The sequence below is a fragment of the Notechis scutatus genome, chromosome 4 (genome assembly GCF_049901735.1).
Source record: "Notechis scutatus isolate UNSWTSFEM ecotype Mainland chromosome 4, rNotScu1.2, whole genome shotgun sequence".
In the NCBI taxonomy this organism is placed as follows: domain Eukaryota; kingdom Metazoa; phylum Chordata; class Lepidosauria; order Squamata; family Elapidae; genus Notechis; species Notechis scutatus.
In genome coordinates this window covers 140,372,950-140,400,057 of record NC_142012.1, presented here as the reverse complement: position 1 = coordinate 140,400,057, position 27,108 = coordinate 140,372,950, and the positions used below count along the sequence as shown (strand labels likewise).

Below are 27,108 nucleotides of genomic sequence, written 5' to 3'. Positions count from 1 at the left end.
GCCGGCATGACTAAATGCCAAAGGTGCATGGAACGCTGTTACCTTCCCATCAAAGTCCCTATTTTTTAACTTGCATTTTATATCCTTTCGAACTGCTAGGTTGGGACAAGTAACAGGAGCTCACTCCATTACACAGCCTAGGGATTCGAACGTCTGAACTGCTGACCTTTCTGATCGACAAGCTCAGTGTCTTAGCACTGAGCCACCGCGTCCCTCTCTACCATAACCAGATAGCAAATATAGGTAATCTTCAAGTTACAACTCCAATTGAGCCCAAAATTTCTGTTGCTAAGTGAAACATTTGTTAAGTGCATTTTGCCCCATTTTACAACCTTTCTTGTCATAGTTATTAAGTGAATCATTGCAGTTGTTAACATGGTTGTTAAGTGAATCTGACTTTCCCATTGACTTTGCTTGTTAGAAGGCCGCAAAAGATAATCACATGATCCTGGGACACTGCAACCATCATAAATGTGAGTCAGCTGCCAAGCACCTGACTTTTGATCACATGATGCTGCAACATTCATAAGTGAAAAAAGTTAAAAGAAATGGGGAAGAGAAAGAAAAGTTATAAAGGAGCATATATATCAAATGTAAACATATATATAAATATAAAAATTAAATTTTTCCTTTCTACAGCATAATTTCCTTCTTTCTTTAGTTTCCCTTTTAGAACTAACAAATCCCTAAATCACAAGTTCATTTTTGTCTTGTTTCAGCAAAAAAATTAATAAGGAGCTTAGGGTAGGGTCTCCTTTTTTTATTATTATTACTATAAACAGAGGATCTCTTTTGGAAATTTCCACTCCCCAACAAGGAAGTTGAAAATATATTCATAAAGAAGTTGCAGTAGGCAAATTACTTCCCCACTTTCCCTGCGATGAGATAAGACTGAGTCTAGCTCGGCGTCAGAAATTCCAAACATTAGAAAGAAAGCTTGTCAACAATCGTGACCCTTTCTTTCTCAATAAAATTAGACGGCAACCGCCCACAAAGTGTTGACTTCTCGTTTTTGGAGTTATACTCCACTTCGTAGCTCGTACGGATTTCTTCTCCGCTCAGGATCGTCTTCAGTCCCCAAACCTAAAGGAAGGGCTTCTCTGCTCCGACCCCAGCTGGGTGTTTCTGCCTATGATGCAAGGCTAACCCGTGACGTACGTCGTGTATTTTTTCCGAAGAAAGACGCATTCGCACCTAGAGGGTGTTTGGTCTCCAGGGTTTTGGCCGTTCACCTCTTCTCCTGCTGCGCCTTTCCAATAAAGGAAGGATCTGAAAGACGTACAGAGATCGCGGGTCGAGGTAAGTGAATTCAACAGAAGTGGATGCTGGAGGGCGCGGATGTCCAGTGATGGGGAAGAAAAACAAGGCGAAAATAGGGTGGGGACGGAGCGCACAACTGACTGCGAAACAAACTTTAGCTTGGCTAGGTTAGGTAAAATCGCACATTTAGTCGATGGATATTCTCCAGTTACAGCCTGGTTGTTTCCCAGCTAAGATAGTTGTTTTTCTTCCCCTGGGAACTTAGAACGGAAAGACCAGAAAAACGAAAGCTACTTTCCAAAGTGGTTTCGGTTTCGTTGTTCCCGCTTCCTCTTTCTCTCGTTCTGTCAGTTCGATCTTGAAATAATAACGATAAAGCTGATTCTTTACGGTACTTTTCCTACTTTTTTTTTTTTTTTTTTGTATTTGCGTAGAGCAAATGTCAGACATACGACCGAGACGGAGGAGAGCTGTGTCTTGTATGTGTTTGGGTTTGCCAGGGCATTATTATTGTTGTTGTTATTATTATTATTATATTCAGCTGCGTGCCTCAACCTCATCCCCATCTTTGTATTTAATAAAGGGTAGCCATCGCGTTTTGCCTCACCGCGCCCTCTGGAACTGCCTTGGGTCCTCTCTCAAATAGCTAATGTAGGTTGCCTCACATTGAAGGAAGTGAAGAAAGAGACACACTATGGTCACCTAAAAGGGCTCACTACAGGCCCCTAAGGTTTTGGCTTCCATGCTTATCTATATTTGGGGTCGGCAGCTGCTCAGCACCTTGCTTCCAGAAGTTGTAAATGCTCCAACACTGGAAGTTTTTAAGAACAGATTGGAGAACCATTTGTCTGAAATGGTATAGGATATATAAGCAGGGGGTTGGGCTAGAAGGCCTCCAAGGTCCCTTCCCTTATTCTATTTTAAGTTATAAGGCCTCTACTCACCACCACCACCAAATCACAATGCAGACACTACCTGGAATTAGATTGTTCTCAGCCATGTTCCCATGGTATTGTCTTCATCTTGTTCCCCATTCTATCCAGAATGAAGTCTAGCTGTACTACCGTTAATGTAATATTTTCACACTTAGTTCCCCAACTCCTCAAGTCACATGACACCTGTTAGCTTTGGAGATGCTTGTATACTGAGTGGCATCTGCCGTATTCTTTAAGATGTAGACAATTCTACAGGTAAAAAATTTGCTGCGCCTGTTGTCAGTTTCTAATGTGCCTCTAATTTATCCATGGCAACTCTGAATGGTGCTGTCCTGATTATACATGGTATATAGACAGTGCTGTCCTTCTGACTTCACTCTCCTCCTTTTCCTGTGCACCACCAGCTGGTGAGAAAGTTCTTTACATTTATTTTTCATTTGTTTATTTATTGTATTTGTCAATTGCTTACAAGATAATAGGTATAAGTAAAAACATAGTTATGAATACATGGATACATATAAGAAAAATAAAAAATAAATAAAAGAAACAATAGGACAGGGATAGTAGGCACATTGGTGCGCTTATGCACGCCCCCTACAGACCTCTTAGGAAAGGGGTGAGGTCAATAGTAGACAGTCTAAGGTTAAAGTTTTTGGGGTTTGGGGAAAAAAAACACAGAGTCAGATAGAGTATTCCAGACATTGACCACTCTGTTATGGGACTGCAGCAGGAAGGAAGTGGATTTAGCCAAAGGGTTGTCTTTTCTTTCAAGCTTCTTTCTTTGCAGTTCTTCCTGCACCTCATTCTCCCATGAACCAAGTGGAATAACATTTTTATGTTGTTTTAAAAAGTACTAAAACAGATCAGAGTCATAAAAGGACTTCACTAATAGGCAGCACTTTTTTCCTTAGTATGTTCCCCTTCCTTTTACTTCCATGTATAGGCAATAAATGTTGACTTCCAAGTTCTTTTGTGTTCCCCTTGGGAGATATCAAGGGCTTGGTCCCATACTGTCATCATTTTTCTACTTAGGCACTATTTAAGCCTGTAATAGGACACCATCTTACTGGAATGTTTTTTCACTGCCATTTTTCCTTTATCTCATTTGATATTTTATTTCCGATTTTCCATAACCTGTTGAAAATCAAAGCTGAGCAGTCTAGCACTACTGCAGTTTTGAAATGTCTCCAATACAGTGCTCCTGTGTTTAGCTTTTTAGGAAGATAATTATAGAATGTGGTTGATCATGAACCAGATGGTATGAAGGGTTTCTTGGGATAAATATGAATACAATAATCATAAATCACATGCTTGACTTCTCTTTTAAAAACACGCTTTCACTACAATGTGATTTTCCTTTCTTGCTCATAATAGAATTCTGAACTTATTTTGGTTGCCAGTTCCTCGTGTAACATTACTCATTGGTTTCCAAAAAATGCAAATTGTTTTTCTGCCCTCCAGCCATTGTAAAGGGAAATTCCTTAATGAACTGGGAGGCACTCTTGTTCTAGTTTTCACTTCCTTTAATTTCATGTAACCTTTCACCTGCCAATTTCATGTTAGGTTTATAAGACAAAAATTAAATCATAAAATGACCTCTAGTTTTAGTTTAGATTGAACAAAGAGAAAGATAGGAAAATTGATTAAAATCTGTTTGGAATTAGTGTCTGCATTGTTACAAAGTGCCCTCTGTCAACATATAAATACATCTATGCTACTAGTCATCAATAAGATAATGCAGCATTAGAAGAAGATGGTGAATTTTCTTTAGTAGAATATTGTTCGTTTTGCATAGTTTAAAGCAGGGCACAGATAACATTTCAGAAATTTATTTATTTATTTTTCAGAAATAAATATGTTGGAAGAGAAGTAAGGTCTTGTATGTTTATTAGTTTCCTTCTTTTTTTTTTAAAGAAAAAAAAAGACTTATGGAGTCAGGTTTACTTCTTTTAATTATATGGACAGTCTTGGAATTTTTGGTGGTTTCCCAAAACTAAGTCCTACCTGACTTGCTACCTACTATGTACTGAAGGATGGAGGTAGTGATGACGATAATAATATTGTTTATTATTACTCCATAAGCCAGGTTTTGCCCCTATACATCAGCCTTTCTAAGGAAGGTATGCTGCAAACCCCATAGAAAGTCGACTCATGGGTCCAGAAATAAAATCTTTTCTAATAGCCTTTTGAAAGCCTTCTCAGATTCCAGAAGTGTAACCAAGCATGGGTATAACAATAATTATACAGAACGTCTTCGCTCCATCATATTGGCCCATCCCACCCATTCACTACTCATGTAACAAAGAATCCATGCTAGCACATGACTTACACTTTATCTTGGCTTTTCCCATATGTAAATATTTGGTCTCTTTTAAATTGATCCAGCTGCGCCATCAGTTGTTTTCTCTTGCAAATCAAAACATGATTAAAGGCAATTATCAATATAAATAAAAGGCTACCTCATTACGAAGATATAACAGAGATTCTAGAATAGCTTCTAGAAATATAACCAAGCATGGGTATATACAAAACAGTTTTCACCACATTATGTCAGTTGGTCCCACCCAGTTAGGAAGGGAAGGTTTGTAGGGTCCAATCTGGGTTGGTCACCGGAAGCAGAAGTTTTGTCTCCTGAGCTTTTGGATTCGTGCTGCAGCCCATCTTTAGGGAACTTCTTCCCTGAACATTATTCTGGGACACGTATATTCACCTTCCTTTGTGAGGGGAGGTTTGCTGTGAATCAGCCAGCTAAAGAATTCTGATTGGCAAGGTCTAGGAAGGAAGCCTTCTCTGTCATTGCTTCTGCCCTTTCGACCATTCTCCCTCGAGCCGCTCGGAGCATCCAGACTGTGGGATGTGCTTCTGAGTCCTTCTTCTTTCAGGCTGAGCTTTAGACGAGGAAACGCTCCGCCCCTCCCACGTGGCATCACGCAGCGTCTCCCCAGTCTTTTGCTCAGCCTCAAGAATCAGGCTGCGTTTCAAAGAGCTCCTTGGCTGTTTCATTGAATCCTCCGTCCTAATAAGGTTTGCTTCCTTCCTCCTCCTGCGCAAAGGGTCAGGACTCAAGGGAAATTTCTTCCCTGTCCTCAGGGCGGTTGCGGGCTCGCAGCGCCTTCAGCGCGACGCCCCCCACCCTTATCAGATCGTGTCGCTGCCTGGCGCGTTGCCTGTGGCACGCGTTCCTCCGCTGGATTCCCCCCACCCTAAACGCCAACCGGGAGGGCTATCGCCCTAAGGCTTTAGGAGCGCCGAGCTGACCGGCCAAGCCTTCCTTTCTTTCCGTCCCGAAGCGCCCAGGCAGTTCAGCTCGCATGGACGCCATTTTGCTCCACCTCGTGGCCGGGCGCTGAAAGTTTCTTTTTATTTAATATTCAGCTGCGGTGAATTAAATCTCCAGGCCTAGGGTTAAAGCCTAGCTGCCCATTGAACTGCCTGGCTAGTCTTGGTTAGTGCTTGTTGGCCTCCCGCAGCCCTTTTCGGGCGAAGTTGCAGCCTCCCCCTCCGGTTTTTTCTTCTGTTGTCTGGAGGCTGGCTGCCAGAGGCCTCCTATTCAACTCTAGGCCTCAGGCGTTATTCGACTGATTCGGCACTGAGAGATATACATCCAAGGAAATAACTATAATAGAATTTATATTTGATCCAAATACAAAAGGAATAATAACAAAAAAGAAATAATTTTTTGGTACAGCAATTTTTCTCTTAAGATATTGGATATATCGGAGTACCTGTATATTCAGCTGATATAAAGAATATAAAAAGCACTACAGAAAGGAACAAAACAGGATTACATAGCTAAATATATATATATTATATTTCTGTTATCTCTGTACAAGTAAAATTCCAAAAGGGGAGCGGGCCAGCCTCATCCTCACCCGGCCTTATCCAGGCCTGATCTGGGCGAGCCAACCGCCCTTATTAATCTCTATTGTTCAATATGGCAGACGACAATTCCTCTAAACGCCCTTCATTGAAGGCCAAGGCAAAGTCCCACTATTTGCGCAAGCAGGACAAGGAACCTAAGGGCTCTAGAAAGGACAAGGAACCTTCCAAGGCCTCTCAACGTGACGCCTTAAGGCGCCACAAGGCGTTAGAAAAAGAGTTCGACAGGCGTTCAAGGGAGTCCCGCTCTGAACCGTCTCTACCTCCTCCTCCACCCCTACCTCTATTCAACCTCTCCCCCAGGCCTTTCTTCCCTACCTAGGCGCAGTTCGCCCCAGGGTCTCCCGACCCCGGTCCTACGATGAGTCTGACACCCGAAGCCACTTTTACACCCACGGCTGCTGGTCTGCGCCAGGACGAACCTTCTACATCTGAGGTGCCACCTCACATCAGGGCTTGGATGGAATCAGCCATCCGCCAGAGTGTTATAGAGGAACTACAGCACATGTCCAGATCAGGCTTCTCTCCTCGAGTCTCCGAGCACCCACTCCTTGTCTATCAGATCCCTTCCACAACCGGTCCCCCGGTTGCTCAGGTACTCTCTCAGAGGGACAGCCCTCCTCCGGTTGGGGCCCAGGTTGAGGAGGAAGGGGACTTTAGGGATTTCGAGGAGGAGGATTCCCAGATGGGATCCTCCCGCTACAGTGAACCTCCCTTAGAGACTGACATCATGGAGGGGAGATGTCCCAGGACGAGGGCACTTGACTGACCAACCCTCCTTTGGGGGCTCTTCAAACCACACATGTTCAAGTCCCTCCTTCTTAAGGCCAAGAATGTCTCGGGCCTTCTTTCCCAGGCCCCTGCTGACCTCCCCCCATCCCAGAGGGCCCAGAAGATTCCATTTTCACCCAACCAGTGGTTGAAGCTGAGGTCATCCCTTCCCCCCCATATTCGTAGATCTGGTAGCGAAGCAACTATCCTCCACAGGGACCCCTCCCACACCCTCTAGCCAAGACAAGAGGTTCTTTAATCTCGATTCGGCACTGTCCAGCCTCCTGAACATTCCAGAGGTCGATGACCCTATTGTGGGTCTAGCTTCCTCCTCTACACCTAGTGAGGCCCTAGAGGCCTTGAAACCTGAGGATAAGCGGGTGGAGCTGGCCCTGCGCAGGGCCCACCTATCCGACGCCTGGGCCATTAAGTCAGCTACCGCCGCCTTTTTCACTAGGTCCTCTATCCGCTGGCTACGCAGCTCAGGGAACACGTCCCTGCTTCCAACCTGAGGGCACACCAGGACATTGCGGCTTAGTGGCTGCAGCCGAGTTCTCGGCTGACGCCACTTACCAGTCGGTGAAATTCTCTTCCAGGGCCATCACGTCCCACGTCACAGCTCGTCGCCTGCTATGGCTCAAACACTGGCAGGCGGACGTAAAGAATAAGGTCAAGCTGGCCACTGCCCCTATTACAGGAGACAAACTGTTTGGCCCGGCCCTCGAACCCCTGCTGGTCGAGGGTCGCAGCAAGAGGAAGTACTTGCCTTCCCTTCTTCAAGATCGGAGACCAGGGGCTCTCAGCCCTTTCGGAGGAGCTTTCCGCCCTTTCTACCAACCCCCTTCCCGCCCAGATTCCCCGACCCTCTTCCTTCCGATCCCAGGATCGCACGGACTCAGGCGACAGGACCAGGCGAGGGGTGGTTATAAGAGACCCTTTCGGGTACGGGAGGAAGGCCCTACCGCAGAAGGTAGAGCCTCCTTCTCCTCCCCATTGGTGGCCGCTCCGCCACTTCGCCGCCCAATGGGACAAATCCACTTCCGATGCATGGGTTAGAGACACAATAAGGTTTGGTCTCACCTCGAGTTCAAATCCACTCCCCTGATCGCTTCTTCCCATCCCCCTCCTCAGGGGATCCCACCAAACGTGCATTAATGGAGGCAGCCATCCATCACCTGCTTGATATTCAGGCCATTCAACCTGTCCCTCCGGCTCAGAGAGGAAAGGGATTTTACTCCCATCTCTTTGTCGTGCCCAAACATTCTGGGGCTGGAGAGCCATCCTAGACCTGAAACGGCTCAACCGTCACCTTATCCAGCGCAAATTCAAAATGCACACCTTGCAATCCATTCTCCTAGGCACCAGGCGGGAGACTGGCTGTCCTCCATAGATCTCTCTGAGGCATACCTTCATATTCCTATCAGGCCCTCTCATCACAAATTCCTTAGGTTCTGTTATAATGGCCTTCACTATCAATACGTGGCCCTACCCTTTGGGCTGGCCTCGCCCCCAGGACCTTCACCAAGGTCCTGGCGGCCTGGCGGCCCACCTCAGGAGCATTCCTGTCCGCCTCCACTGCTACTTGGACGATATCCTTATCCTGTCCCCGCCCAAGTCCCAGGCAGTCAGGGATACCAGGGTCACCCTTTCCGCCCCTACGGGCACACGGGTTTCTAGTCAATTGGCAAAGAGCCAACTTACCCTTCCACCCAAATCAACCACCTGGGTGCCATAATTGATTCGGTCTCAGAGAGAGTTTTTCTCTCCCCAGAGAGGTTTCTTAGCATTCAAACCCTGGTCAAACAAATTAGACGTTCTAGGAGGGTGGCCTTGCTTGACCTCTCTAGATTGTTGGGAAAAATGGTGTCATGCATCTCTATTATTCCCTGGGCCCGCTTACACAGCAGGCCCCTCCAGTGGTTCCTGCTCCCGCTCCAAAGATCCGGAAGAAGCAACTCGAAGATCAGAGTCAAGGTCCCTCCAAAGGTCCTCACGTCTCTTCTCTGGTGGACCAATCCCGCCATCAACAGAGGCCACCTCTTTGCGGAGCCTCAAAGACTCACCGTCACTACCGACGCAAGTCTATCCGGTTGGGCGCTCATCTCAACTCACTCTCGGCGCAAGGCAAATGGTCGCCGACCGAACAAAGATGGATCATCAACTGGCTAGAGCTCCATGCCGTCCATCTGGCTCTGCGCTTGCTTCCCCAGATCCGCAGTCGCCATGTTCTCGCTCACAGACAACGTCACGGCCAAGGCCCATATCAACAGGCAAGGGGGCACCCAGTCAATTCAACTGATGAGGGAAGCCGAGCGCCTTTGCCGCTGGGCAGAGGCCAACCTCCTATCACTAAAAGCCGAACACATCTCCGGGATAGACAATACCCAGGCGGACTGGCTGAGCAGGGCCACGGTGGACCAAGCAGAATGGCGACTTCATCCATCCCTGTTCGAGGAAGCGTCCAGGATATTCGCCTTCCAGTGGTGGATCTGTTCGCTTCCCCATCCAACACACAACTTCCACGGTTTTTCTCCCGGTATCCGTCCCACGGGGCGGAGAACCACAATGCTCTGCGCTGCCCATGGCCCCCAGGGCTCCTATATGCCTTCCCTCCGCTCCCGCTAGTGCCCAGAGTCATTCAGAAACTCATTCAGGAGAGGGCAGTCCTTCTCCTGGTGGCTCCCTATTGGCCCAGGCGACCGTGGTTTGCGGACCTCCGCAACCTATCGGTAGCGCCCCATGGAGGATCCCCGGACAGGGTCTCCTCTCTCAGGGCCCCTTCTACATCCGGAGCCTCAATGGCTACAGTTAGCCGTCTGGAAGTTGAGCGGATCCGTCTGACTAGCGAGAACCTATCAAGCCATGTCATCGACACTATTTTGGCCGCCAGGCGACCCTCCACTACACGAATTTATGATGCCACTTGGAAGGGGTTCTGCAAGTGGTGTAGTGGGTCCCAGGTTGATCCTCTCTCTCCTCCGTGGCTCAGATTCTGGAATTTCTTCAGGAAGGCCTTCGCAAGGGGCTTGCACCTAACACCCTGAGACGACAAGTCTCTGCCCTCTCAACAGTGGTCTCCTGTGATAACTACGGCTCCCTTTCCCATCACCCCGGGTTAGATCCTTCCTTAGGGTGCCACCAACCTGTGCCCTCCCACTGTTCACAGGTTTCCCACATGGGACCTCAACAAGGTCCTAGTTTCTCTTACACGTTCTCCGTTTGAGCCTTTGAGGGAGTCATCTCTTCAGTTCCTCACCTTTAAGGTAGTTTTTCTAGTAGCCATCACTTCTGCTCGTCGAGTGTCGGAATTAGCAGCTCTGTCAGTCAGGAGCGATCTATGTGTGTTCCATGCAGACCGGGTCGTCCCTGCGGCCTGACCCCACTTTCCTACCCAAAGTTAACTCGCCCTTCCATAGATCTCAGGAACTGGTTCTACCAAATTTTTGCCCTAGACCCTCCGGGAACAGGGAGGTTCTTTGGCACACCCTAGATGTTAGACGGCCTTGCGTATATATATTAAGCGCACTCAGTCCTTACGAAGGTCGGAATCTCTTTCCTGTCCTTTCAACCCAAGACACTAGGGCTCAAGGTTTCTCCTTCCACTATCAGCCGCTGGATCAGGGCGACCATCGCCAGGTGTTACCTTTCCCATTCTCTGCCGGCACCGTGGAATAACTGCCCATTCCACCAGGAGTGCAGCCACTTCGCGGCCTGGGCCACACAAGCCCCCATTGCTGACATTTGTAGGCAGCCACCTGGGCCTCTCCGTCCCCGTTTATCAGGCATTACAAGATCGACACGTATGCCTCAGCTGAGGCCTCCTTTGGCCGGCGGGTCTTACAGAGGGTTGTCAATGATCCGGAGGGGCCTTCGGGCCAGACGGAGTCCCACCCATAGGACAGCCAAGCTTTGGTATGTCCCACAGTCTGGATGCTCCGAGCGGCTCGAGGAGAATGGGGCGTTGGTCCTTACCTGATACGCCCCTTCTAGGCGAGCCGCGAGGAGCATCCAGCCCCACCCTAGCATCTCCGTCTGGTGGGGACTCCTGTTTTCAGCCAAGGAGCCAATAGTTGATTAGATAGGATTAATAACTTCTCTTCTCGTTATCGCAAAAAACTGGGGAGACGCTGCGCGATGCCACGTGGGAGGGGCGGAGCGCTTCCTCGCTTAAAGCTCAGCCTGAAAGAAGAGGACTCAGAAGCACATCCCACAGTCTGGATGCTCCTCGCGGCTCGCCTAGAAGGGGCGATCAGGTAAGGACCAACGCCCCATTCTCCTTCCTTCCCCCAAAGATGACACGACCCCCCCACTGGCCTTTCAGAAATGTCAAAACAACTGGTTCTGCTGTCTGGTTTGGGGCCTTGTGTTGAATTTTAACCATAGTTGACTCTTTTACATTTTATTTTATATACAGTTTTCATGTTTTAATATTTGATTTGTACATAGCTCGAAGTCCCACTGTAAGAGAGATGGTCGATTTCTAAATTTGATAACTAAAAATAAACAAATAAAATTAGTACTTATAATTGTCCACACACGGGGATAAGGCAAATAACAATAATTGTATTTTTTTTTCATTTTATAATAAATATTACTGAAATTGCATTACAGCTTCACTGCCCATCTAATAAAAGATCCATGCTAGCACATGACCTTACATTTTATCTTGGCTTTCCCCATGCGTAAATATTTGGTTTCGTTTAGATTGACACAGCTGTGCCATCAGTTATTTTGTCTTGTAAACCGAATTGCAGCAAAACCTGATTAAATTAAAAGGCTATCTTGTTAAGCAGAAATAACAGAGATTCTAGAACAGCTTATAAAAGTGTAACCAAGAATGGGTATAGGAATGATTTATTAAAAGTTCTACAGTGAAGCTTCTGTGGAAAGTCATCTTCAAATGTAAATGATTGTGCAATTGAAAAGCATATAGCTGCACTGATTGGATCTGGGCCAGATAGCTTTCCCTGTCAATTCCCAAATTCCTTCCCACTTCCAGACTATAACTCTGTTAGCTAATGTTGTTCTCAAGCAATCTGAAATGGAAACAGAGTGGTCCAGAATTTGTAACATAACCTTTTTGTTTGGTGGTATAATTGTGTTTTAAAGATTATGCAGTCTGTAGAAAGAATAGGTAAGATACATTTTCTCAAGTACAAACATGGAAATGTTAGCTTGTGTAAACATTTTATCTTTAGCAACTGATTCACAGGCACGGTACTGGAAATATACTATACTTTAGTTAAAAGGCTTTTAAATTTTTATTTTTTTCAGAACCAAGTGTATGTAACTATGGAAAATAAAGGTGAGCATTATTCTTTTTTCATTAATTGGTAATTTAGGGTTAGTTGGGGTAGAACAATTGGCACTGAAATGTGAAAAGTACGTCAGAGGCATTCTCATAAAATAATTGGTAAGGGATAGGGGTTAGAAAGCTGAATATGTAGCTAAGACTCAAGAGCTGAACTCTTTTGGCAGGCTGCAGGAAAAGTATCAAGGAAGGTCCAGAGAATATACTTAATTCTGTCCTTCAGCAACTGTTTATATAAGCATTCTTTTATTAATTTGGTGTGGGAAATATGTTGCACTAAATGTTGAGGAACTAGTATGTTGTTATAGAAATTATGCTTGGAGATTTAATTCAGAATGCTGTAGAGTTTTTCCACCCCTGCTTTATGCTGATAATTTAGTTGGAACTATGTAAGTTTTTTTCCTGTTAGAATTTCTGTATCTACAGTAGCTGCCAAGGCTACTGTACATATTTAGTAAATAAACATGTCCATTCCAGCAAGTTGCATCTGATAATTGCATAATCATTCTCGGTAAAAGGCAAGCAAAAATATCAGTGCAACACGTGGAAAATATATACCTATAATACGAACAAAGGAGTTGGGTTCATACAACATACTAAATTCATATCAGCAAAGCACATAGGCTATGTTCAAATGAGATAATTTACCTAATACTCTCTATAGCAAATTGGCAAGTTTTTATAATATGCTAAGGTGGATTCCCACAACACACAGAAATACCCAAACCCCATTTCACCCTAGATTAGAATGTTGTGAAAACTTCCTTTATATAAGGTTAAATATATTGTTTTTCCCATTATTTGCCTGTTAAGCAGTGGATCGCTGAAATGTAGACTGATATCTGATATTTTTCCTATGTTTCAAAGTTGAAATTTATTATTATTTCTGCAATTTCCCAAATAAGATAGCATTTCTTAAAAATTAAAAAAGCAGAAATATTTATTTGATTCATATATGTCTAAGTAAACCTAAATAAAAGAAGATTTCTAAATATTTTACCTGCCTTTCCTTTATTTTAGCAAATAATCCTGTACCCATAGCAGTAGCTCCTGGATACCCTGGATCACACCCACAGTATGGATATCCTCAATATGCTCCTGGAGTGGCTCCTTACCCTGCTCCACAAGGTTTCCCTGGTAAATATTTTGTAGGAATATTTCCATTTAAACTTCGAGTCTCTTTATTCAGTGGTGGGATTCAATTTTTTTTCTACCGATTCTGTGGCCATGGCTTGGTGCGCGTGGTGTGGCTTGGTGGGCCTGGCTTGGTGGGCGTGGAAGGGAAAGGATACTGTAAAATATCCATTCCCTCCCCACTCCTGGGGGAAGATTACTGCAAAATCCCATTCCCTCCCCACCCCACTAAACTGCTTTCCAGCTCCATTGTTGCAGAGCAACAAAAGACGACCCAGCCAATCAGCTGGGACTCAGGAGGCAGAGAATAGATGGGGCCGCGGCCAGTCAGAGGTGGCTTCCGATTCTCCAGAACTGGTCAGAACCTGCTGAATACCACCTCTGCCTTTATTAGGGCTGTATGTGCATTATATGACTTCCACACACTCAAGCACTTTGAAGTATATTATTGGGATCACGTGCAAAGCATTGCACAGCCTTTTCCATTTTGAATTTCTAATATAACATTTTCACTTTTTAAAGCATACACTATTAGTAGTTCTCCATTGGCAAAAAGCTCCTGGTGCTTTCAAAACCTTCTTCTCACTGAAGAAATGTCTCATGGGCTGGGTATTCTTGTGTTACCGTTCCTAGAAGCTAAAGGTTGGACTAACCTACATTTTGATATTTTATCTGAATCTTATCACTTTATCTAATAAAATAACTAAATTGTAGGCTGTTAAAAGCCATCATTTACTGTTTTAAAAAGTCTATCATTGTGTTTAATAATATGAAAGGGGAAGTTCAATTATATCCATCCATTCAACAGGGCAAATGTCACCAAGATGTAAAATTGTTGCAAAATAAGTGTAAGATTCCTGGTGAAAAAAAGCGGAATGAAAGTAATGTCATATCAAAACAGTTAAAAAGAATTCTGCAGAGATTTCAGAAGTGAGGATAAATACATTAACCAAGAAAGGGAGAGGCAGAAAAAAATAAAAGAACTTGAATAGGTAACTGTTTTGAAAAGAGAAATCACACCATGACTGAGTCTGCATATCAGACTAAGTCATGCTTTGTTTTAACATAGTTTTTTCAATAAATTCCAATTGATTGGATTCACACAAAATAATAAAACCTCAGTTTGACCAAGTGCAGAACATAAACCCCAATCTGAAACCTGTCTTTTATTAAGGGCTACAGATCAATCCTCAGTCAGATGTTAGTGAAAGCAATTTGGGTTAAATTTCCAGTCTCATTTCCTGCTTTTGAGTATGTTTGTTTTAAAGAATAGGAATTGAAGTGATAAGTCTCTGGAAGGCATTCCATTTCCATTTTGAATCTCTTTCCAACATGACCAAAAACCATGCTGCCTTTGGGAAGGGAAGAAGAATGAGAAAGTATGGAAATCAGAGCTATTTGCCTCCTGAGAAATCACACTGTCATACCCACCCTTACTTTTGTAAGAATGTAAAGGTAGCCCTCCTATGTATAGCCACAATTGAGCCCAAAATTTTGGTTGCTAAGTGAGACGTTGATTTTGCGCCATTTTATGACCTACCTTGCTACTGTTGTTAAATGAATCGCTATAATTGTTAAGTTAGTAACATGGTTGTTAAGTGAAACTGGCTTCCCCATTAACTTGCTTGTCAGAAAGTTGCAAAAGGTGATCACGTAACCCTGGGACACTGTGACAGTCATAAGTCACTTTTTCTTCAGATGGACACTAAATGAATTGTTGTAAGCTGAGGGATATCAGTAATGCAATTTTCTGGATGATGTGGCAGGTTTTTTTTTGGAATATAGTCCTGTTTCTGGTTGATTTTTTTTCCTTCTGCCTCCGAGTCAACGACTGTCAGGTGACTACCTGGATAAGTCCCTCTAGATTTTTTGGCAAGATTTTAGAAGTGGTTTGCCATTGCCTCTTTCCTAAGACAGAGAGAGAGAAACAGCTGGCCCAGCTGTTTTTTGCCTAAGGTGGGACTAGAACCCATGGTCCCTGGGTGTGTCTACTCTGATGCCTTAACCATTATTCAAAATTCACTCTTCCTGTTGATTAGCACAGGAGAAATCAGTGTCCGGATCTCAAATACTGCAATTTGATGGACAATCTCCCTCTGGCCAAGCAATTGCATTTCATATGTTTGGCAAATTGAGTCATATTTATGGCTATTTGAAGTGCCCTCTGCTCCTGTGATCATGTTTTACAATGGTTTTGCCAAAAATCAGCACTTCCAGTTTTTGGTAAAACCGTGCCCATAGTGAATAACCGATTTGCTTAAAAACTAAGGATTTGCTTAACAACTACCACCAAAAAAAGGTCATAAAATCAGATAGACCATGTGATCAACTCACTTTGCAATGGTCACAAGTTATGACCCTGATGGGCCTCTGTTGTAACTCAATATAATGAAAAAAAGTTTTTATTTAAAAATGATATATCCTGCCTTTATATAAATAACTTAAGAAAGTGCCTAATATTTTTACCTTCTATTCCCCACCACCACAAATCCCTGACATGCTTTAGGTGAGAGAAAGTGTTGGGCTCAAAGTCACCTCTCTGGCTTTCTTAGGGCTTTCATGCCTAAGAATACAATCTCCTGGTTTCTAGGCCAGCACTACTAGATGAATAAATGAAAAAAATATATAATAAAATACTGCATGAACCTTCTTAGGAACTTTAGGATGCATTGCCACCACAGAAACATTCATTTTACCTGCCGTCATGCTAATTTTTAATAGCTGGAGAAATCAAAAGTCAAAAAACACACTTTGATTTATGCTAGAAAGAAATTAATAACCAATGAAAGTCTTCCAAAATCTGTCCACATACAGTCTTTCTTTCGCTAGGAATTGCTACAAAGGAAATACATATGTGTTTACAGTGTTAGTGTGATTTATCATTGTAATGTATCATACAGATACCCATCATGTGTCTCATTAAAGGGAGAAGGAAAACTACATTGCATTTCAAATGCTACACATGCATATATTGTTTGCTTTTTTTCTTTCTTTGTGTTGGAGGAGAAAATTATGCATAATACGTCCTGAACATTGGTAAACCTAATTGCTTAAACATAAAACAAAAAAATCTGCATGGACTGCTTATTTTTTAAAAAACTATTTTGTTGTTTCATCTTTTCTTAAAAGGTGCTCCAGCACAGCCTCCATATGCATTTCCTACAGCTTATGGAGCACCAACCACTTATGGCCAACCTGTTCCCCACACTGTTTGGATGCCAGAACCACCTACTATTCCAAATTGCCCTCCTGGATTAGAATATTTAAGTCAGGTATCTTCTTCTCCTTCTACCTGATAAAGTATAATTTGAATTTCTTCAAATTGTGTGAAAACAGTTGTGCTTAACTTGGCAAAAAGTTTTAAATATGGAGACCAGGAGTCTTTTATTATAAAGGACAGTACTGTATTTTAGAAGGCTGCCCTTCAGATTTATTTATTTATTTTCAAAAAGTTTTATATTGCCCTTTTTTGGTCATTTAATGTTTACTCTACAAAAATTTCAACACTTAATTCATAATTTTTCACAGTCGTGTGGAAAATATGGAAACTGAACTGTGGGCTTAAGATTATTTTACATCTACCTTTTGATTTCAGATATTTTTATGAGGATATGAATTTTGGTAATTTTTTTCCTTGTTTTTGCTCTTTATTTTCCTTTGTAAAGTAAAGGTATAGATATAAACATTTTCAAAAATCCTTATACACCTCCTTTGTCAGATTAGTTCTTTATCAGGGCTGTCAAACTCACGGCCCATGGGCCGGATACCTGCTGGCCAAGCCCACACCCGGTTTAACAAAGGGGGGGAAAGTCCCGATATGTCACATGACACCACCGTGACGACGTGAGTTTGACACTCCTGTTCTTTATTCTTTTAAGGAAGTATGGTCACTGAAAGTAAAGGCCATTCATTCATTTAACATGATGATGATGTTTTATTAAATTTAAATGCTGCCCAATTCCTAGCAATTCTGAACAGTCCATAAATGGTTAAAGATTAAAACAAGAAAACAACATAACCAAAAAAGAGCAAAGATGGCAGAGATAACAAACCTGGATTGAAACAGAGAAAATGAAGAAAGTGGGGCTTCAATCATGCTCACCAAAATTTTGGGCGAAGATCCAGGTCTTCAGGGCCTTTCGAAACATAAGCAGAGTAGTGGGACATTTGACTCTCAAGCAGAACTTCCTTCTAGAATATCCTTCTAGAATAACGCAGCCCATATCCCAAGTTTTTAACTATGAGTTTTTTCAGCTCTGCATAAAGTTGCTTAAATTTGAATCTGAATAGTTTTCAATGCAAGACATGCACTCATTCACTAAATACCAGCCTATCTATATTTAGAATGAATTCTAGGATAAAAACATGTGCCAAAGCCTCATACAGGTAGAACAGGAGTGTTTCTGCATTTCATGGCACTACAGTTGGTAAAACATGTCCCATTCATCGAGGAAGATGACAAACCCTGACGTATAGGTTTAGAGCAGGGGTCTCTAACCTTGGCAACTTTAGACTTGTGGATTTCAACTCCCAGAATTCTTTGCTGGCTGAGGAATTCTGGGAGTTGAAGTCCAAAAATCTTAAAGTTGCTAAGGTTGGAGACCCTTGGTTTAGAAGAATGGCCATGAGACAGTGGAATCAAAGGACAACTTTATTTGATGGTGTAGATGCTGCCAGAAGATTGGAATGGTACAGAGGACTTCTATGTAAAGAAATCCCAGTTCTGTTTTTGTAGTTTGATTTGTGAAAGTTGTTGCTTCTACTGCCATCGATAATTTGAAACCAAACAAAACTGGTGTGCTTTTGATGTATTGGACCTGCCACTTCTTGTTTTCCCAATTGACAAATTATTTGTACTAGTGGGATATTTTAGAGTGATGGTCCAGTTTTCTGAAAGGCATCAGGGCTGACAGATGCTGAAATAAGATTCCTTTTTAATTCTGAAAATTGACCAAAAAGAAAATAACTTAGTTTAGTTTCCTTTTAAGGTACTTCCCTTAAATGATGAGGTTGATAACTTACAGACTAGTTGCAGAATGAATCTGTTGATTATAGCTCAGTTCTAATTTTTTTTAATCCACTCTTATAACAGATTGATCAGATATTAATCCATCAGCAAATTGAACTTCTGGAAAGTAGGTATTTTATACTGTTTGATATTAATGGCTTAGAAAAAAAAATTCAGATGAATATACTATTTCTTTTACTAGTCTTTATATGTGAGAACAGAATTATATTAATAGTGCTATATACCGTATTTTTCGTACCATAAGACGCACTTGACCATAAGGCACACCTAGGTTTAGAGGAGGAAAACAACAACAACAACAAAAATAGCAGGCAGAGCCTAAGAGGACCACAGATAGGTGTCCTCTCATGTGCCAGCTCTGCCTATTGACTCTTGCACTGCGGAAAAGAGACAAAAGAGGCGGGCAATGACAAAGACAGAAGAGGCGGGGTTCAGCACTGTAAAAGTGCCCAGCTGCTATTCACCAAAGGACCGGCACTGACGTACAGACATTTCCATCCACGTTTTGGGGCCAGGGGAAAGTGCGTCTTATGAGGCAAAAAATTCGGTATATTTTCTACATGTATTTTCTATTTAGTAATGTAATAAAAATAGATAGTTAAGCACAATATAATTCTTCATTTTGATTTGGATTATATTATTTGTTATAAGTGTTGCATTGTTGTGCTAGTTATTTATTTTGAGTACTTAATGGCAAAAAGTCTCCGATGACAGAAATATTATTTCTTGTAATGTTTTTTCTGAAAGAGATATAATTACGCTAAGGGAGATAGAACATGATTGGTTTCATCCTACAGAAACTCCTCAACTTACAACCACAATTGGGAACAGACTTTCCATTGCTAAGCAAAGCAGTTGTTAAATAAGCCATAACAGATTTTACAACCTTTTTGCCACAGTTGTTAAGAGATTCATGTAGTTTTTAAGTGAAACTATTTTTTCCCATTGGCTTTGATTGTTTAAGCCAGGTGGGAAGGTTGCAAATCATGATCACATGAACTGACATAATACATGCTGATTGACAGTTGCTCAAATTTTGATCACATGACCATGGGGATGCTACGATGGTTGTAAATGAGGAGACCAGTTGTAACTTCAGGCAGTTGCTAAACAAATGGTTGTAAGTTGAGGACTACCCATATTTGGTTTTTTTCAGATGTATTTAGCCAGATGGTATTCTGTGGGCTTCATACTCACTATCAAGAATTGAATTCATGGATATTTGCATTTTCAATGACTCCATAGACTGCAATAGTTTTAGAAGCTCTCCAAATCTTGATGTTTAGCATTCTGCAAAAATATATCTTAGAATGCTATATACAACTATTGTCTTCTTAAATTCTCAGACAAAAATATACATAGCACATTATCATGCCCAGTGGTGGGATTAGATAGCACATTATCATGGTTAGTTAGATAGCACATTATCATGCCCTGTGGTAGGATTCAGTCAGTTCACACTGGTTTGGGCAAACCAGTTATTAAATTGCCCACCCTCCCAGGCTACCAAAGTGGATCCTACATGCTGCGTTGCAGTGGAGAAACAGGCAACAGAGTGGCTGGCGTGAAGGAAGGAAAAGGCTTTCCTTCTTTCTTCTCCCTGCTCCTCCTCCTACCCTCATGCCAGTTGCTCTGTTTCCCGTTTCTCCATTGCAGTGCAGAACCCAGGATCCACTTTGATAGTGTGGGGGAGGGGGTAATTTAACAACCGGCTTGCCCAGGATCAGGTTGGCCATCATGGGAGGCTCACCCCGCATGCACGGCAGAGCTGGAGAACAGAGATGGGCCATGCAGAGATGGTCTGTAGGGGGCGTGCATAAGCGCACCAACGTGCCTACCGTCCCTGTCCTATTGTTTCTCTTATTCTTCTTTTATTTTTCTTATATGTACCCATTTCATGTATTCACAACTATGTATACACTTATACTTATTATCTTGTAAACAATTGGCAAATCAAATAAATAAAAATAAAATAAAATAAATGCCTTCCATGATGGCCAACTTGACCCTGGGTGAACCAGTTGTTAAATTATTTGAATCCAACCATTGGTCATGGCCCTATGTATGGGATTATATATAACCAAAGAGTTCCAATTCAGTCAAATTGATGGTCAGTGTAAATGAAAAGATCATCCACATCCATGGGGGAGGGGAGGAATCAAGAATTTCCCATCTCTAAAAAATGAAATGAAAAAGGAATAATTTCATATCATTCATATATTACATTCTGTATGGTCACTGGGAATTGTTTTACCTTTTTGCTCCTGGAACATAATGTAAACTAAAACAACCTTATTTCTATATTTCTGTCACTTGGGGCTTTAAAACGAATAGGTGAAGTTCCCTTTGAAGGAAAAAAAAAATATTCTCCCCGCACAGTGCAGTGTAGATTGGAAATAAGTTATTTTAGTTGCCTCAGCATTGACTTGGGGAAGGGAAACTCTAATCGTGTTCGCTGAGTCCAGGAAAAAGCTGAGAGTATTTGTTCCATTAGTTCCCTCTGGATCAAGAAAGGTGAGCTAGAAATTGAGTTTCTAATCTGGCCTGCCAGACATACATGGCTGATGGACATGTGTGTATTCTGTCCCAAACATCGTCTTATGGAGCTTCCTTGTTCTCTCCATGAGCTGCTCTCTCCTTGACCTGCTGGCTGTTTCTTAAAATGCTGGTGGAAACATTTGTGCATGTGGGGATCTTGTTTTATCAGACCTTACAATTATGTGAATATTCCTAACCAACTTTTAGTGAATGGAAATAAGAATTTCCTTCAAACCTTCCTTTTGAACATAGGGAAGCTATGCAAAATTTTTGCCTGGCCCACAAAGCACTCCATGAACTAAATGTGATTTTTATTAAAGGTTAAATAGAATGAAATTATCTATAGTTGATATGATTTGTCTCCGATCATGTATTTCATATATTTTATCACATCAAAAATTAGAAATTAAAAGTCCAATTATTTTGGGGGAAGTTGGAGGATGGAAGGTCACCCAAGGCTTTGGGAACACATGCAAATCTGTTACTTTAAATTGTGCGTCTCTAGTGAAGGGATTGGAAGTACTTGGGGACATTGGATTAGGAGCTAAAACACTCTAGTATCATCCAGAAAATCATATTAAATACAATTGCAGGGTATCTTTTCTCTTTATGTTTCTCCTTTTTCACTGTCTCATAGCTTTAAGTAGAACTTTGCAGATTATTTTTTTTGACATACGTTAGCGTTCTTGAAGAGAGGAATAGCTTAACCGTGAAAAATGTGAATGACCAAACAGCTTTATGTATGTATGTTTCTTCGTTTCAGTTATTACTGGCTTTGAGACTGCCAACAAATATGAAATTAAAAATGCTATGGGGCAAAGGGTGTATTTTGCAGCCGAGGAAAATGACTGTTGCACTTTGAACTGCTGTGGACCATCACGACCATTTACGATGAAAGTCATGGACAATATGGGCCGGGAAGTCATAAATCTCACGCGACCTCTGAGATGCTCCAGTTGCTGCTGTCCTTGCTGTTTACAGGAGGTGAATCATTTGATGTCCCATGACTCTTTTGGATAATTTAAAGCCAATTTAAGATTCTCAAAATAATGGATATTGATTTGGGATACAGCCAATAAGATATGTTCTTTCAGTTCTTACACTGGCTTTCTATTCACTTTCAATTTCCCTTCAAAAGCCAGCATTTCCTTTATGTTTCTTTATTCTTATTTATGTTGCCTCATTGCCTCTGACTTCTCAATTGTCAAATTCCAAATATCTCGATCTATCTTTTGGGTCCTTTTTCTATCAAAGAATTTCTTTTCAGCACCTTTTGATGCCATATGAAAGTTTCCTTCCCCTCTTCAATGGAACAATCTTGGACTTCAATATTCTTTCACAGTGGTAATTTGGCAAAAGGAAAATTCAAGTGGAGGGACATCGGCGTGTGAATGTAGAGTCTTGTGATGTCTCTAAGATTAAGTTCTTACCTAAGCAACAATTACATATTTTTGTACCTTTGAGTCCAGTTTCATTGTGTTACCTTTTCTCTCCTTTGCATTGCCCTTGAAGGCAAATACATTTCCCTTTGTAATAGGTAAATCGAACTGTGAGAACAAGCAAACAAATACAAAATTCATAATAAACAAATTTAATTCTTTGTAAATGGCATGAAAAATAGATCATTTAATTAATATTTCTTGGTTAACCAAGACTTTCACAATGTACATATGCCTTCTCCTCTTAATTCAAGATTTTGGAAGAAAGTTTATTTATTTTCCCTCGTTTATTATTTATAAATAACTCAAGGCAGTGAACATACCTAACATTCCTTCCTGCTCCTATTTCCTCCACAATAACCTTTGGGAATTGGACTGAGAGAGAGAGTGACTGACCCAAAGTCAACCAACCTCTTTCATTCCTAAGGCAGGTCTTGGTCATGGTCTTCTGGTTCTAAGGTCAGCATCTTAACCAAATTGGTTCCTCAAGCAATTGTAGCTAATACTACTTAGAGGTAGAAAAACTCAAAAGAAATCCAAGATTGGAAGGCATAACTTTACATTATCTTATCCAATCTGCATGGCTACAGACTTCAGACATTCCATATAAGACCTTAGTCTAACAGGCATGCCTTAAATACCATTGATGATGAGACTTAATTGGCTGTCTATTATTTCTATCTGGATACTCCCCACAGTGCTGTTATTTCTGCTTCTTAGTTGAATATCCTAGATTCTTAAAATTTTCTTTTGATGTTCATAAATCAGGTTGCTGGATTGAGTTGAGACCAGTATATGACAAGAATTGATTGTCACTTGGTGCATTGAGTTTAAGGTGAACAGAAATAGCAATACAGGAGAATTTACAGCATGATCAGTGAATGTAGCCCCATTTTTATACGCTTTAAAGTTTCATGTAGTCCAGTTTGTTCAGTGCTTTGGACTTGTCTGACTTCATGTACCTTGTAAAGCAGTGTATTAACTGTTGGCTGTTTCATTTTCCAGGCTGAGACACACTTGACCTTTGAATTGGATACTAGGTGTGTACTCTAAACCATAGGTAGATATAGGACAAAAACTAAATTTAAATGTAGTATTAAACTGGATTCATTAAAAAGGAAGGTAGTCCTTACATATTAGACATTTTTGTAGTCTCATATAGTATTTTAAAAACTTGATAGAATCTTCTGAAGGGATCTGGGGTCTGCCTCCAAGACCATATATCATTCTAGGATTTCAGGCAAGAATTATGACCGAGTGTGTTGAACAAGAACAAACTTTTTGTTATAAATATATTCTTTTCAATGAATTTTGTGTAGATTTAACTGTTTATCTCTTTTTTCTATTTTTTAAAGATTGAAGTTCATGCTCCCCTAGGCACTCCAGTTGGATATGTTAAACAGACCTGGGATCCTTGTTTGCCAAAATTTGTAATCCAGAATGAAGCACGGGAAGATGTACTCAAAATTGTTGGGCCCTGTGTAGTCTGCAGCTGTTGTTCAGATATTGATTTTGAGGTGAATTAATACTAGAAGATCATATTCTACTTTTTAAGAGATTAATCATGTTGTGTCTGATATAGGAAACCAGCCTTCCCATTTTATGAGACCTAGGATAAATCTTATAGTTCTTCTATATGGAACTAGCTCGATACCCGTGCTTCGCTACGAAACTATGTGGTCGGGCTTAGATTTTGGGGAGGAAAATAAGGCAAAAAAATTCTGCTTCTGCCTACCAGCATTAATCAGTATTCAACTGGCTAGCGTCCTGTAAGTGTGTGAGACAGTTGAGGGCTGTTTGGAAACTGAAACAGTATTTGCTATGTGAGCAAGAAGGAGACAGCAAGGAGCCTGGGCATGGCTTAGCTCACCTGTTCTGTACTAAACCTGTTTGCTTCTGTGAAAGTAAACTGAAACTCCTCTGTTTGTGTTTTTCATTTGGAAGAGATTTCTTTTCAGGTGGGGAGGGGGAGTAGAACTCCTTAGCATCAGAGTCAAAAGTGGTATTCAGCAGCTTCTGACCAGTTCTGGAGAACCGGTAGCAGAAATTTTGAGTAGTTCGGAGAACTGGCCAATACCACCTCTGACTGGAGATTTTACAGTATCCTTCCCCTGCCATGCCCAGCAAGCCACGCCCACAGAACTGGTAGTAAAAAACTTTGAATCCCACCACTGATCAGAGTGTATTAATAATAATATACAAAATACTAATGCTCTGATGGTCATTTCAAAAAATCCTTTCTTACCGAGAACCTAGAAGCCAAGAGGAACATACGTGCCAAATTTCAGGTTTGTAGGCTTTACACTTCTGCAGATTTTGTGATGATGCGAGAGTGGTATTTTGCTTTTTTATATATGTAGATTATTACTAGTTTAAGGGAAATTTCCAGCGCAAGAAAAAAAAATCACAGATAGAATGAGTTATAGTCAGAAAGTATCTTCTGTTTGATAAAAATGGAATGAAGAACAAGGAATATTTTTAAAGTTTTCTGAATGTTAGATTAACTTGTTTTAGAATATCTTATTAGTACTGTTTTAATAATATTGTAAATATTTCCTATGACTATTGAATATTGATTTGATTTCCTAAGATATTTTTGTTTTCATTTTTATTTTATTATATTATTTTTCTTCATAAGAAATAGTTATATCGGCTTCAAGATACTTGAATTTTCTACATTATAATTTTTTTCTGTATTTTCTTCTGAACTAGGTATTATCTTTAGATGGGAACAACGTTGGAAAAATTTCCAAGCAGTGGACTGGTTTTGTGAGGGAAGCTTTTACAGATGCTGACAACTTTGGAATCCAGTTTCCAATGGATCTTGATGTAAAAATAAAAGCTGTGATGCTTGGAGCTTGCTTCCTTATAGTAAGTATAATATTCTCAGATACTGTATTATTCACTAATTGTATAATTCAATTATAGAGTTTTTAGTGTAATACATCAGTGGAGTTCCTAATGGAATCTACTATAGCTTGAAATGAGTTTCTTTTTTGAACCATCAGGAAAATTGCTAAATTCTTTTGTCTACCAGAGAAGATTATCTAATTACCTCAAGTATTAAATTTGCTAGCCAGTTCTGGAAAGAAACTTCCAAATTTCCAAAGGACACTGGATTAGATACAATTCTTAAGGCTATGGAATGGACTGCCAAAAGAGTTGCAGTTTTAAGCGTGGAAGCAGCACGTTTTATGTAGTCTTCTCTACACTTTCCAAACACAACATCCTTTAGATTAGTGATATTGGAATCCGTAGCCCCAATAATTCCTCAGGTTTGGGGAAGTTGTAGCGCAGTATGTCAATTTCAATGAATCTCACCATAAGGATTTTCTCATTAAAAGAAACCTATTGACTAAAATAGAAGAACGTCTGAATTTTAGCAAGCAATTTACTTAATTATTCCATTTGTTTTTCTTCTCAATAGGATTTCATGTTTTTTGAACACACAGGACAAAATCGGCAACAACGTGCTGGGGTCTGGTAACAGAGTACAATCTTCATTGTAGGAATTTCCAGTGAAGTAGTTTCACCGTTTTTATTTTCAGTGGATGTCTTTTATGAGACATTTTCAATAAACACTCTTTTTCTTTTGGCATTATGCTATGGCTTTTACATCAGTAGGATTTCAAATTACTCCTAAATTATGAAGACTATTTTAGAATAAATAGTTACGTATAGTGACATTGAAGTGATTGTACATATTTATATTAAAAGATACACACACACACACACACATCTTCAACATTCTTTCAAATAGTGTTAATGTGAAACTTTGTACTGTAACTTGAAGTAATAATCAAATTTATATTTTGTACATAATGAATATATAAAGTGAACTTTTAAAATAAAGTTTTTGTGCTTTGAGTATATCTTAAGATAGTTCATGTTTTCCATTACAATACACATTGAATTTGATAGTGTCTAAGACTGAATAGATATGTTTTACCTATGTGTGCAGAAATAAAAATCATGTTCCATGAAGAATATCATTTTTACAACTGATTTTGTTTACATTTTTATAACTATTTGCAAACAGTGTTGGAGTATGTCTATAGTATGTATTGTAATAATATGAATTTACTTTACTTTTTGAGTGTTCTCTTCATAATTTTTTAAATTTCCTACCCTGATTCTTATAGGATTATGATACCTTCTAACATTTAAAAAAAATAGACTGAATATGTACTTTCTTCATCTGATACCAAGAAAGGGTAAATATGAACATATTTGAGTACTGGATACTATTCATGTAATTTTCAAATTCAGACTACTTAGACCTAGATCACTCTGTTTCTTAAAGTATACCTCAAGTTACCTTGGAAAATATTTTATTTTTGTTCATATCTGATAGATTTTATATTGCTGTTTTTACATGATTCAATAAATATTCTATGACTGTATCTGTCAGGTTTCCAAGTAATGAAATCCATGTTAAAAGAAAAATAACAAAGTCCATCTTCAAAAAGATTTCCAAATTGCCAAAGTCCATGGTAATTCCAGATCTGACCCAACCTGGAATTATCTCACAATATTAGAAGTTAGAAATACCCCCCCCCCCAAAAAAAGTCACATTATCCAATAGAAGTAATACAACGTTACTTGATGTCGTAAATCTCCACCTCCAGGGCCCCAAACCCAGATAGTTCATTTCCCACGGGAAAGAAGATACCCTAGCCATAACACTCTCTTTATCTCCACTGCTCCCACCTTAGGAATGTGTCAAGCCCCCATGTCTACCACAGGGAAAATAAGCAAAAGAATATATACTAAGGCAAACTAAAATGGCTCCGCTTATGACAATTTTGGGCT

The 27,108-nt window shown here is 40.8% G+C and overlaps 1 protein-coding gene across 1 annotated transcript; it reads left to right on the top strand.

Annotated features, from left to right (window-relative positions):
• Positions 1–851: 851 nt before the first annotated feature.
• Positions 852–26,696, top strand: LOC113410275 (phospholipid scramblase 1-like). The gene is made up of 9 exons (XM_026664767.2): positions 852–1,299; positions 12,120–12,150; positions 13,177–13,293; positions 16,420–16,562; positions 18,383–18,425; positions 21,621–21,841; positions 23,652–23,813; positions 25,009–25,167; positions 25,724–26,696. Exons 2-9 carry the CDS (start codon positions 12,138–12,140, stop codon positions 25,781–25,783), a joined length of 918 nt encoding a protein of 305 aa, XP_026520552.2. The 5' UTR covers positions 852–1,299; positions 12,120–12,137; the 3' UTR covers positions 25,784–26,696.
• Positions 26,697–27,108: the final 412 nt, after the last annotated feature.